The sequence below is a fragment of the Venturia canescens genome, chromosome 9 (assembly GCF_019457755.1).
Source record: "Venturia canescens isolate UGA chromosome 9, ASM1945775v1, whole genome shotgun sequence".
NCBI classification, from domain to species: Eukaryota; Metazoa; Arthropoda; class Insecta; order Hymenoptera; family Ichneumonidae; genus Venturia; species Venturia canescens.
The window spans coordinates 14,631,164-14,644,819 of NC_057429.1; the positions used below are offsets into that span (position 1 = coordinate 14,631,164).

The following is a 13,656-nucleotide window of genomic DNA, read 5'->3' on the forward strand; positions in this document are numbered from 1 at the left end:
ATTTATATATCAAATGTACATGAGTGTAATGCACAGTAACGCCGATATATATACATATATGTAGTCGCTATGCTCGGTGCTGATGATTCACTACCAGATGGTATCCAAATTCGAATAAAAAGCTCCGTGTCATAAATAATTTAATCCATCACCGTACACTTCGCGCTTTCCATACGTTATCTTAACCTTCATTGTCGCGGGTTACGCAATATTCTTTTTTTCTCTTCATACGAGAATCGACACAGAATGATATTTCTGTTCGTAAGCAAATTCAAATTACGCGCCTTTTTTCAATGCAATTCTAACAATAAGTTTTAAACGTTCATTATTCTTCTATTGTTCCGTAAAAATATACTCGGAAGATCAATCCGGGAAACCAATATTTTTTTTCTTTTGCTTTTCAACTAACATTATTTAATTTAAATAGCCTGATTCACATCTTTTTTACTTGTTTTGTGCAAAAAAGATATGAAATTTTGTATTATTTCGTTATGCTTCAAGCAATGCAAAATTCTCAGTAGAAATGTGCAAACTGCAAATTGCTATAGCTTTGAAATGATGAGTCATGAAATGTTTTGAAGAAATAGGAAACAAAAATCGATAAATCATATTTTTTTTATTGATTTAAATATTTTGATACTCTTTGTTATCATTTTATACATTACTTTTGAGCTTATAATACATATATTCGTTTTATTAACAGCAAAATCATTGATTCGAACAAGTATTTTGTTGTTTCGTTCCTCAATTTTATTAATTGTTGACGATTCTCTGTATTTATCTTTGGTAAGTTCTCACTGTCGTCGAAATCGAACATTTCCGTCTCTCAGAGGATCTTCAACGACGATCGAATTGCACGCTAAATCGTAACCCGTTCGATTGAACCGGAAGAAAAAGAGTGCAAAACATATAGGAAAAAGAAACGTCATTATGAGATTTTTAACAACCGATCTTCCCAACGCTAGTGGAAATCCCAAATCTGTTCCTGGCGACACAAAAACCAAATCGTTGTTCTCAGCTCCCTCAACCGGGGTTATGCTTCGACATTGGACCACTATCAAACCCATTGCAAATTTTCCAGGACTTGCACCACCGATCGTACCATTCATACCATATCGAAGCCAGAAAGCCTGCGAACATTGGAAAATTGGATTTTCAAATCTTCTCTTTTATTTTTTTTTTATATGAATTTTTTTTTATATTAAATGTAGACTTTTTTCAGTTTTGTTTTTCGTTACCTCGTAAGCGCAAACGATCACACGATGCATAATTTCCCATATGAGTACTCTCGACGCGACCTCAACTGCCATTTTATAGTCAATATGAAGATTCGATTGTAACAAATCGAGAGGATAAGGTTCCAAACTTCTGTAAAAATAAATCAAATAACAATGACAAAAGTAATGAAGATTAAGGAAAAATTTGTTTTGCTTGGTTGAAACTTACAAAGAGGCAAAGAGGTCGAGTGTGAAAAAGGTAATCATAAATTTGAACATCAGTAAAATAATCGAGTCGATGAATTCAGCGACGAAACGTTTCCAAATCGGTGGTATACGATATTCGTATCCTGAAAGACATTTTTTCCTTTACGAAGATTTTGGTGAACGATGGAAGAGGATGAGGACAAAAAATGACGTTAATGACGATATAAATATAATTTTAAGCATTAACAATATTTGATGAAACGAAAATTCCGTAGATATCGAAAAAGGGTGTAAAAAAAATGGAGCAAAGAGGAGAGAAAATTAGTTTGACGTGTGGAGAGGAAATAAAAAAAGAAAATGTCCAAGAAAAATGAAAAAGTAAACGAGAATGATAATTATTCAAAAAAATTCGTTCAAACTGTGTCTTCTATTCAATAATGGTTTATATTTATCAACAATAACAACACTGAAAAAATCATTTTTCAAAAATACAGTTCAAAATAATCAATTAATGTGTTGATACAATTACAGCAATTTTTTTTATTTCTAAAAACTCTTGCACTTCTCTCATTATCAACTCCATTTTCTTATACAATATAAGCAATGACTTAATTGAATCTACCAAACTCCATGAAATGTAGCATCACTTATTTTCATGCGTAACTTTTGTTTCTTTTTAGAAAACTGAAAATTCTCTAGTTCCATGCTGTATCACACTGGGACGAAATGACTGATGACAAAAGCGAATGATTCTTTCTCAGTATGCTTTTCGTTTCTTTTAAGACCTTCTACCTTCAGCTCTGGGTGGTTGGAGCGGTGTCCTGGGTTCTTGAGTCGGCCTCTGTCTCAGCGGCCCGAGTCTTTGCCATTCTGGCGTACCTGCTGGAGTATTTGTGCTGTTTGTTTCGGGTGTGCTATTGACGTTCACCGTTAAAGGAGTGATGAATGGATGAGCACCTGAAAACATTTAATACACAATGCAATTATGAATAAGTTAGAAATCGTGATAATAATAATGACAATGAAGTCAAAATAAAAGATTGAAAACAAATGAAACTGAAAAATATCAATAACCTTTTTCCAATGACTATTGATATTCGACAATAAAAAATGTACTGCGGTAACGAAGGAACTCGGAAGCATAATGATGAGAAAAACTCAAAAAATAAGTTTGAAATTATTTGAGGCTTTCAATGTGTCGTCATTGAATAATGATTTAATAAAAAACTAAGAAAACGTAAATCAGCAGACCAAAGGTGAGATGAAGAAATGCATTCATGGTATTGGAAAATTTATCGAGATTTGGAATATCAAGATTTTTGTACTTCTAGCTTGGCAACAATTTAGAAGATACTAGAGTCATTTGGACTCAATGATTCTATTACAGAATAAAGAGTAAGAAAAATGAAAAGTCATTCAACTCACCGGGCTGATTGAATATTTGTCCAGAAAGAATGTGATAAGGAAACATTGCAGCAACGCTTTGCCATGCGTAGGCCTCTTGCAGCCATTTTTCCAATTTATTAAAATATTCTGATCGTTCCTCAGCTGTACATACATTTTTTACATTGTTATCTTGCCTATCATCCACATTGTTACTGTTCTTGTTCGACTCATCGTTATTCATTGCATCAGCCATTTTTTTAAAACACTGACGACAACACGGATTCCGAAAAAAAAATTGATTCACGAGTATATTGTTAGGTGCGATGATCGCCGGAAAGTTCGTAATATAACAAATATTATTGTTGGTCCAACTGTCACTTTGCCATTGGATCGAAAAATTGACACTCACATTTTGAAAGAATCGCTAATTGTTACTCTACATGTCACGACACAACAAACTCCGATTTGGGGAAGCTTTTTCACCGTTTTCAACTAAAAAATCAAAAATATTTTCAATGCTATAGAAATTGGTGACAGTTTGAACATACGATGTGTACTATTTACTCACTATTGTAAAAAAAAAGTGGAGCATGAAAATAAGAGAAAAGAGGGAGAACGTGCGCAATTGAAAGCTGTGATCGTGGCAAACCAACAGACAACAGACAACATAGTAAAGTCGTAAAATAGAAGAATAGAAGAGTAGGAAAATATCCACGGAGACGGCGGAGACGGCGAGACGGAGTTTTGGGGGGACAGCAATAAACGCGCTTCTTCGTAACGGTTTACTCGGGAACTAGAAATTCAACCAACGGACTCAGCCGAGCCTACAGATTCTAGCCCTACTAAAAATTCGATGTTCCAGATTAACCTATCGAATTCTACGTATACACAAAGGAAAGTACAAAATAGCTTTACGAAACTGGCTCGAATTATTTTTTTTTCTAATGCCTCTTTAGTTGTAAATAATTCGATTTATACACCGACCACAATCCATCGACGAACAAAAATAAAAAAAAGGCGGACAGAATCAAATCGAGAAACTTTAGTCGGCTTTCATATCACAGTGTTATCCGTCGAAGTCACACTTGACACGTACACCATCGAATTCAAAAGTACAAACAGAGCACAAGCACTTAGGAAAACTGATGTAATTTTGCGCATTTAAAAACTCGAAAATTAGTCGTTTGTCGGCTACTGTAATCCACTTTATCAGGCAGTACAAACAAATCACACGTATTCTGTGAACTTTCGAAGTCCCTGGTCGAAATTCTCTGTAAATTCTTAGTTTCACGGGGCATCTTGCGCGAGTGGGCTGTGACATTGTAACGTCGTACAGAAGTTCCACAAAGATCGGAGCGCGGTCGATACAAACTAGTTGGAAACGGACTAGAAAATGCTTCGCTAATAACCTCGTAGCCCAGTCCGACACGGACGGATTACGAAGTGACATGAATGAGGTTAAAATATCAAGAAAAAAGGGATCGATCGCATTCGCCTGGTTGTACTATTGGACCAAATGTCTCGGTATAAATCCGCTTTCGTTATCGAAAAAATAGGCGGTTTCGAAGCTACTCGAACCGCCATATTTCAAAACTGTTTTTTCAGTACAATTTATTGTTGCGTCTTTTATGGCATCACGAAATAGCGATCGGTGCAATTTTGGTTTGCTCTCGCAACTTTTCGAGTGTTTGACAACCCGGTTGATTTTTGCTTTCTTCCAAAAACGTCTCATCCCCATAATCAAATGTTTCGTCAAAATTGAGAAAATTTCAAAGCTCCTTGGAGTCTCGCATCATCCCCGAATGCAGTGCAGTGAAATCGCCAGCGATTGGGTCATCTTTAATTCCGTTCATTTAATCTCCATCGTTCTTCCAACACTGCGTCGAGTTACATGTTACATGGAACACTACGACCCTTCAATTTGGCTCCTCTTCTACGTACCCACTCTGGCTTCTTTCAATGCTACAATGATTTTCGTCAGGAGTCTTATCATCACTAAAAAAAGGTTCCAACTTCTTAACACGAAACTCCAAAATTTGGTGGACTCTCCGAAATTTTATTAATCGCATCGAGGAGCATTTTCGTCTACCTGTTTTGTTGCACATTGGAAACAACTTCACTTACACGAGTCTCTCCGTGTACTGGCGGCTGGCGGCATCTCGAGTCGACGGAAGGTTGGGGGGGGGGTCGAAGTTCGTGTTCCTGCCGCTGTTAGCCACTGGCTCGTCCGTCCGATTGTCATGATTCTCCTTATTTGCACAGTCTGTGTGGCTCCACTTCAGAAGAGGAGGTTTGTCAAAATTCAAATGAGTTTTATGAAACTCTTGGCATCCTCGTGATTACTCATTCGAAACTTTTATTTCACTTTTTTTGCTGAAAACTCGATCATTCCTTCTTTCACGATGTGAGAGCTGCAGCCAAGTCACTATTGTTGGTGACTGGTGAATTCGTTTTTTCCAGGAGCTCATTTTTTCGTTGCACGTAGTCCGTGTTTCGAATGTTTTGTAGGTGAAAGAGTGATTGGAAAAAACGACAGAAGCACTGGAGCTGGCGAGGATGAAAACTGGTTTTCGGTGCTCCTGGGTTTGAAGAATGTAACATTGAATGAAACGTTTATTATGAACTGTTGAATAAAATCCAGGGAAAGATGCTTTCGTGTGTGGGGAAATAATTATTTATCGAAGAACGAGCGTGGCGGAAGGTTCAAGTTAATCGGGAGCGTCAACGCCGCGTCGAAGCGATTTGATCATTTATTTTTATATGAGGAAAGGAAAAAAAATAACTTTCTCGACTTTTCCATATGAGCGCGACTTTTTTATTGACAAAGTCGCAATTCCAAGGATCGATCGAAGTTAAGCGTGACACTGCATTATCGTAATTGCAGATGAAAACCAGGGTGGGAAGGGATCGAAGTTGAGAGTCGAGGTCAGTAGAGAAACCGCGTTAAAATGAGGTTGTGCACAAAGTCGAGAGAGAAGCATTCGGCTTCGTTTGTGTTCGTGTTCTATTGGGGAAAATTATTGGGACTGAATACATTCAAGCTGCCAGAGGGAGGCCGACTACAGCGCTCATTTCTGAGTGTCGTTTACGTTATTTTTCTCTCTGCAATATTCGCGTTCTCCGAATATGGCGTCCTGAATGAAAGAACGGCGTTGATGCTACCCGGCGAGACGCCACTCAGTGTGATTACCAATTATTTTACATTAATGTTGGAATTCTTCGAGGTTTCCCTCGGCTGGTTGTACGTCCTTGTTCGCCAAAACCATGTTAAATCGATTTTAAATTCTTTTCACAAAATTGACGAAACTTTTGCACTGTTGGAAATCGAATACAAGTACGAAAGGCATTACTCTCGACTCGCCCTCAGCGTTGTGATTATGAATTGTTTCTGCTTCTTACGGAGCGGCAGCAATATCCTGCTGCCGTCCTCGTACTTCGTCGACACCGATTTATTAATCTGGGTAGGCTACAGCTTCCTCTCAATCATACCCTTGAATACAGTACTCTTGTTCGTTTGGATCGTCTTCGTAGTCGGATCAAAGTTTCGTCTGCTCAACGAACGAATTAAAAAATGTACGAACAGTAGTAAAGTTAGTTCTTTGAGGCGTTCTGGGAACGAGGCGTATTTGGAAATTGGCGAAAATTCAAGGTATTTTATTGTTTTTTACTCTTATTATTGAAAATTTTATTCGGTACGATTCCCATTCACTTTTCGGAAGGATCGATCAAATAATTTTTCTCATTTCAGTCATTCACCGTTGAATGAAATCGCGACCATTTCTCGACTGCATCGAGAACTGAGAAACGCGATTCACCTCATCGAAGAATACTTCGCTTCAATAATTTTGTTGAACTCTCTCAAGCAGCTGCTCACTGCAACCACTTGCATTCATATTTTTTATCGACAATTGAAAATTCGTGAGCAGTTCACGGTGGACGCTCTTGTGTACACGGTGCATATGTCAGCATGGTGGATTTATCCGGTTACAATGCTGTTCGTGCTTTCAAATGTTTGTGGATCTACAACCGAGGAGGTTTTTATGAAGGATTTATAAAATGAGCATCTTTTTTTTTCTATCAATGCTAATTAACTTGGAATTAAATTTCGAAATTATTCGGTCGAATGGAAAGAAAAGCTTGTACCTTGGGACACTCGTGCAATTACATTTATTTTTATTTCGCTTTTGCCTCTTTGAGAGACCGAAGATTTTTCGTTCCAGGCCAATGCTACAGGAAACTTACTTCACGCAACCCTCGTCAATTGCCGAATCGATAGTCACAAAATTCCGGTAATTTTGACAAGCTAAATCTCGAGTCGAATGTCCATGAATTCACGAGCAAAACGACTTGCCATTTTTTCAGGAATTCGACATTTTTGTTCTGGAGCTGCTCCAAAATAGGGTCACCATTTCTCTCTTGGGATTTGTCGAGGCAAATTACGTTCTAGTGTACAGTGTAAGTTTGAAAGGTGCACTTGACTCGTGCCACGTCAAAGTGCGTAATTGTTTATTCACAATTAGTGACCTTTTTGTTTCAGATGATTGTAACGTCAGCCGGTTACCTTACGATAATGCTACAATTCTATGATTAGTCGAGGACGATATCGAAAAATCGTAAGATAAAATGGCTTGTGAAAAACATTCGAAATCTTTTAAAAATATTTCCTGCGACAGGAAATTTTGAATACGAAATACGTAACGGGCCGAAAAAACGAAATGAGATTTTCTTGTCTTTTTCAATGACACTTTGATGCTTCGTTGATTAAGCTGTGATACGAAAATTTCAATAAAACGATTTTATCACGATGCTCATTTATAATCAGGGAAAAGTGGCACTGAACAGCGAATCGATTCAAGCCAGACACGTGTGGCGGGACATTCATTATGGTAATTGAAAGAATGCGTCAAAGTGCGTGCATATTCAGGTACAAACACGGTTGTGATGCCGCGAGAGCATGACGAAGAACAAGAAGCCAATGAAAAAGCATTCCCTCGTATTTCTCATGTTGTTTTATTCCCTGAAAGTCTTTGGTCTCAATGCATACGCGTTATCGAAGAGCAGCGAATTGAAGCGTTCGCATCTCAGTACGATTTACGTAATTTTTTTATTGACCGTTTATGTGTACTCGACATGCTCGTTCGTCATTGATAGACGAGGTTCGATGCTACCGGGAGAGACTCCGCTCAGTGTGATAATGGATTACATGGGCGTTGTACTCGGGTTTTTTGAAATGGTGCTTGGACTGCTGCTCTTCCTCGTCTCCCAAAATCGTATAAAATCCTTCCTGAAGAGCCTTCGAAAAATCGATCGAGTTGAAACGGAGCTAATGATGGAGGACGACGACTATGAAAAGCATTTCCATCGACTAGCAATCAGTCTGATGATGTTTGATTGCTTCTGCCTCGTTCGAAATAACAGCAATCCCATTGCCTTAAAATCCAATGACATTCATGTGATTCTCTGGATGTGGTACGGCCTCTTGGGACTTACACCCTCGAATACGGTCATTTTATTCGTTTGGGTCGTCGCTATTGTGCAAGGAAAATTTTGTCGTCTCAACGGAAGAATCAAATCGTTTATTGACAACGATCTCATTGCTCGTTCTCATGGAACCGGTGGAGCGTCGTCCGGAATTGTAGAAAATCCAAGGTACACTATCCACTTAAGGTAGATCATGCACGAAACGACTTTGTTAAGGAGGTTGAAGCGTATCTTATGTTAAAACTATTTTCCAACTTTGCACATTAAAATTTTTTAAACAGAAAGCTTAAGACAGTATTAAACTTTTGGCAGGATATGCCGATGATTCACCGTCGTGAAATTGAGATATTTATTGTTGAAGTTTGCAATTTTTTGAAAGCTTCCGTAAGAGCCCATGTTTAACCTTGTCATTTTCGACAATGAATATCTCGATTACTAGGCGGTGAAACCTCTTCAAATTTTTCACACATAGTTAAGCGCTGTTCAAGAAGATTCACGTAAATTTTCAATTCATTATTTTGGAATAATAAAATCTAATGTATTTTTCGTATGATGTCCTATATATATCAACTTCCTTAAGAAAGTCCTGAAATTTGCACAGAGTTCCAATGGGTAATTGACTGACAAGCATTTCAAATTTTAAAAGGTTCATCTTTTTGATTATTGACACAAACGTATTTAAATATTTTAAAAAATACACAGGGCAATTGAGATCATGCGTAAAAAATCGTTTGTCTTGCCATACAACGAATGAATCCTTCTTACGAAGTTTGGGAAAAAATTCGAGACGATTATCTTACCAGTAATGAAGATACATTACGTTAAAGATTGAACGAAATTGGTAAAATGAGCACTCGTAACCTCCCATTTGCTTATTTCGGTATTTTGTTTCTTCTTGGCTCGGGCCATTCCTGTCACAGCCTTCTGTCTTCTTATTAATACTTTTTTCTTGATCCATTCCCCTTTGTGTTTTCCCTGTGCGCTCTCTAATGCGATTTTTTACATAAAAGACTAGTATTTTCGCCAGGGACGAATGAAATTTGGGGTTCAGTCAGTGATGGATCCCCGATTAATTAATGGCTTGTAATTTATCATTCGCCAAAAGATAAGTTGAACAAATCTATTTACAATTTCGAATAAATAACTCTGACATTAATTTAAAGTGATTATATCTTTAATTAGGAAGTAAAAATCGATCCAATTTAGACACTCCCAAAATACGATCCTTCGGGCATGATCTACCTTAATTTCTTCGATTTTTTTTTCACCACTGTCAATCAATCGGATAATTGTTCAATTTCAGTTATCTCTTTTGCCAAAAAATCAACATGGTTTCTCTACTACATCGAGAACTGAGACACGCGATTCACCTCATCGAACAACACTTCGCTATACTCGTATTACTAAATTCTGTCAAACTTTTATTAAGCTTTACTAGCTCTGCTCACATTACGTATCGGTATTTGAAGAATCGTGAGTACTACACCTGGGACGATTTGATTTACACGTTACATACTTCTGGCTGGGTGGCTACTCCGGTTGTAGTGATGTGTGCAATATCCAATGTCTGCGGATCCACGAGAGATGAGGTTGAGTTTCTCGCAATCAATGAAATTTTTTGTCAACCTTCCTTTTTCTTGAGTTTTGAGTATAATTTTGCATGTTTGCATGGTCAGTACTTTATTTATTTTCGAATCTTTAGAAGCGTTTTAAATGTTTTTTTTTTTTTTTTTTTTTTTTCAGGCTAACGATACTGGGAACTTGCTTCATGCACTTTTGAATGACTGCCAGATGTGTGATAACCTTAGGAAACTCCCGGTAAGAATGATGGGGTTGTCAAAGCTTGGAAATTATGAAAATAGTCGATTGGATAAAACGGTGTCAACTTTTTCAGAAACTTGATATCGCTCTCCTCGATCTCATGCAAAATAAGACTAAAATGTGTCTCTTGGGATTCGTTGATTTAAATTATTTTTTAGTTTACAGTGTAAGTTCTGACAATTCGGTTTAATAATGTGAGGATAAAACGTGCGAGCGTTATTCATTGTTTATACGAATATTCTTTCATTCCAGATGACCGCAACCGCAGCTGGTTACCTTACAATAATGTTGCAATTTTATGATTGATAAGGAGCGAATGATTGTTAAGTCACGAACCCTCGTGGCAGCAAAAGAAAATAGAACTTAAATATCTAACGAATTTTCTGAATCAATTATTAACGGTTTGTTAATAAAAATTTTCGAAATTTATTGTAACAACTTTCAAACCATGCGAATCCTGAGGATTCGTTAAAAGGTTGATCATCAATGCAAATGCAGGTAAAAAATGTTTGTTATTTTTTTTTTCGTTATTTAGTTTTAACCTTCCTTTTATTATTTTTATTGATTTTTATTGTTAATTTTGTTTTTTCTTAGCGATTCGTGACTGAATCAAGTCGCCCGAGCTCAGCTTATGTTGTTGAGGCTATTCAACGAAATCTTACGAAAAGGACTTTCGAAGTTTTTCAAAAACCGTTGGGACCATTCGGCTATGAGAGTTCGGGAAGAAATTTTTTTTTTTTTTTGAAAACTACCGTGATTCTAAATTATTAGTCCGGCGTAGTGAAGGAACAAATATTTTCCGAATCATTTTGGCGGATGAGGGTAAATCGATTCCGTTCAGACACGAACAGTGCTGGATTATTCCATGATGGTTTCAATTTTCCGTTTATAAAAAGTCTCTTAGAATGACGAAATATTGTCAGGACGAGGACGAGGACGAAAAAAATTGAAATGATTAGCAACGTTCGATCGTGGTACGAGATTATAAAAGGGCGTCCATCGTGCTAATGGGAATATTGGAAGTGGATTCGTTCGCATTGTTGCATCGAGCGAGGCGTCAGCGTTTTCATTCAAATGGACAATTTGAGCTTCGCATGAATGAGGAAATGACGAGGAACGAGATCCGAATGAAAAACCGATCGCGTACTTTTCTCGTGTTGTATCACTGCAGAAAATTAATCAGTATCAATCCGCTCGCGGGCGAAGCAGCGATTTCGAGTTTTCGTATTCCAGTATTTTACACATTTTCTTCCTCCTCGTTTATTAAAAAACACATGAATAATTTTTATTTTACAGTTTTTTTATGCCTTCGATAATCTAAACGATAATTATAAATATCGCAAAAGTCTTATTCTTTTACCTGACGTCGAGACGTCTCGTAAGTCAACCATTCCATCAATATTCTCTTTCCGGTCGATCGTTTCGAATGGAAATTCGACGGGCTATCCTCGACCGAATTGTCAAATCCGTTAGCTTCAACTTTTTCGGCAAATTTAGCGAGGACCATATTCGAAAGTTCTAATACAATTGGAGAAATAAATGTTTGCGGTATGACAAAAGATATTAAAATATAGGCGACAGCAATAATTATTTTCTCCCACTTTGCCCAGCGCCTGCCCTTCGAAGATCGTTTGTGCGTTTTAATTAAAATGTCGAGAAATAATTTCAACGTTTCTGGAATGCCTCCAGTTCCGTTATTTACAGAATTAGTTGACGAGTCTGTACCAAATTTCCGTGCTCGGATGTCTTGCAATATAACTTCAGCGGCCAACCCGACCAGCCTTCTTTTCCCCCCTGCTTCCTTGGCCTTAACGGTCCTGACGTTGGATTTCTTCAACGGTGTTTTTATATTCGATTCCCGTAAATACATTCTTCGACAAGTTTGATGCACGGCCACTTCTCGCAATGTTCGCAGCTTCAGATCTTTCCCATCATTCCGTTTTATACTCGACTGTATTAGTCTACTGATGCCTCGTTTTTTTACCACGCACGATTCCGAGGGTTCCATGGGATTATCGCACAGAAAACAGCTATCGCAACTATCTTCCCACAGATCGTCGTCTTCTGTATCTGATAAATTTTCTTCATGCCTAAAAAAGGAGTGCTCATTAGACACACGAAGCAAAAATACATTTGGAGATTTTATGTATGTTTAAGGTAGTTCAGGCACGAAAAGATTTTCTTAATAAAGTCTTGAAATTTGCACAGAATTCCAGTGGGTAATTGACTGACACGCATATCGAATTTTGAAGGGTTCGTCTCATTGATTATTAAGATAAACGTATTTAAATATGAATAAAAATACACAGAGTTATGGGGACTGTGGGTAAAAAATCGTTCATCTTTACATATAACGAGTGAACACTTCTTACGAAGTTTATGAAAAACGTACAGAATAACAATTCAGTATATAATGAAGGTTTGGGAAAAAATTCGAGACGATTGTCTTACTAGTAATAAAGATATGTTACGTGAAAGATTGAACGAAATTGTTAATGAGCACTCGTATAACTTCTCGTTTGCTTATTTCGGTATTTTGTTTCTTCTTGACTTGAGCCATTCTTGACATAGCCTTCTGGCTTTTTATTAACACTTTTTTTCATTAAAAGATTTATTATAAAAGATTTTTTACATAAAAGATAGCATTGTCGCCAGGGACGAATAAAAACAAGTTGCAAAAATGTATTTACAATTTCGAATTAATAACTCTGACATTAATTTAAAGTGATTATATCTTTAATTAGGAAGTAAAAATCGATCGAATTTAGAAACCCATAAAATACGATCCTTCGGGCACGATCTACCTTAAACAAAATTCCATTGTGATTTTATTTACCAATCTCCTTTTAGGTCGTCTTTGTTTGGAGACTCCATGGCGAGCGATGTTTAATTTTTGTTGCGTCATGCACTGCAATTTGGAGAAAACGCTGTGACTGTTCATGATTTTCACAATTTCAAAATTACATTCAGAACTAAGGATTTTAAATTGCACGTGCGCATTAAAGTAGAAAACAGAAAAAAACTTCAACTCACCGCGTAAGATGCATGCACAATTTTGAAGTACTCCGAACAGTTTATAGACACAATTAACTACAAAAATTCGCTGATTAATTACACCAAACTGATAAGATTCACTCACAAAAGTGATATTCGAAAGAGTTTTTTTACAGCTATAATATTTGTGACGTGTTCGACAGTTACTCGCCTACTGTGCTCGAACGTGGTCGAAAAAACAGTTAGCAACTCTCCACTAGAAGTTCTCGAACTTCAGTTCTCACACACTAGAAAGTTCTCGGAATTTTTGCGCTGCTAGCCAAAAAAATGTCAAAGTGAAAGGGGACGACCGTAACAACCAAATAAGAAGCTGTCCCGGATTCAAGGCCACTACACCTTCTCACAGTGACTTATTCCAGACATTTGTCATGAATTCGTTTGCCAAGTTTCATAGTTTAACAGTTCTATTTTAAAAATTATCCAACAGCGCCTGGACTAGCTTTTGATCCATCGAATGCGATTCCGAATGACCAGACTGACGGAGGGGCGA

General features: G+C 37.3%; 4 protein-coding genes across 8 annotated transcripts; 2 read left to right on the forward strand and 2 right to left on the reverse strand.

The window, feature by feature from the left end:
- Positions 1-597: 597 nt before the first annotated feature.
- Positions 598-3,651, reverse strand: LOC122416082 (protein FAM8A1). 4 transcript variants are annotated; one of them, XM_043428767.1, is made up of 7 exons: positions 3,379-3,651; positions 3,220-3,302; positions 2,850-3,075; positions 2,217-2,381; positions 1,447-1,567; positions 1,239-1,368; positions 598-1,130 (listed from the first exon to the last, which is right to left on the reverse strand). In XM_043428767.1, exons 3-7 carry the CDS (start codon positions 3,061-3,063, stop codon positions 795-797), a joined length of 966 nt encoding a protein of 321 aa, XP_043284702.1. In that variant the 5' UTR covers positions 3,064-3,075; positions 3,220-3,302; positions 3,379-3,651; the 3' UTR covers positions 598-794. The 4 variants fall into 4 exon arrangements, with proteins under 4 accessions (XP_043284702.1, XP_043284701.1, XP_043284700.1 ...); XM_043428766.1 differs by having other exon boundaries at positions 3,220-3,651; XM_043428765.1 differs by having other exon boundaries at positions 2,850-3,302; positions 3,379-3,643.
- Positions 3,652-4,258: 607 nt separating this feature from the next.
- LOC122416596 (uncharacterized) lies at positions 4,259-7,774 on the forward strand. Its single transcript, XM_043429663.1, has 7 exons — positions 4,259-4,267; positions 5,073-5,100; positions 6,312-6,459; positions 6,559-6,844; positions 7,031-7,099; positions 7,173-7,265; positions 7,348-7,774. The coding sequence occupies exons 1-7, from the start codon at positions 4,259-4,261 to the stop codon at positions 7,399-7,401; spliced, it is 687 nt and encodes a 228-aa protein (XP_043285598.1). The 3' UTR covers positions 7,402-7,774.
- Positions 7,775-7,937: 163 nt separating this feature from the next.
- LOC122416122 (uncharacterized) lies at positions 7,938-10,457 on the forward strand. 2 transcript variants are annotated; one of them, XM_043428821.1, is made up of 5 exons: positions 7,938-8,459; positions 9,595-9,880; positions 10,035-10,109; positions 10,186-10,278; positions 10,365-10,457. In XM_043428821.1, the coding sequence occupies exons 1-5, from the start codon at positions 7,972-7,974 to the stop codon at positions 10,416-10,418; spliced, it is 996 nt and encodes a 331-aa protein (XP_043284756.1). In that variant the 5' UTR covers positions 7,938-7,971; the 3' UTR covers positions 10,419-10,457. The 2 variants fall into 2 exon arrangements, with proteins under 2 accessions (XP_043284756.1, XP_043284757.1); XM_043428822.1 differs by lacking the exon at positions 10,186-10,278 and having other exon boundaries at positions 10,365-10,427.
- A 1,003-nt stretch (positions 10,458-11,460) lies between these two features.
- On the reverse strand, positions 11,461-13,621 carry LOC122416597 (uncharacterized). Its single transcript, XM_043429664.1, has 3 exons — positions 13,146-13,621; positions 12,949-13,020; positions 11,461-12,202 (listed from the first exon to the last, which is right to left on the reverse strand). The coding sequence occupies exons 2-3, from the start codon at positions 12,984-12,986 to the stop codon at positions 11,461-11,463; spliced, it is 780 nt and encodes a 259-aa protein (XP_043285599.1). The 5' UTR covers positions 12,987-13,020; positions 13,146-13,621.
- Positions 13,622-13,656: the final 35 nt, after the last annotated feature.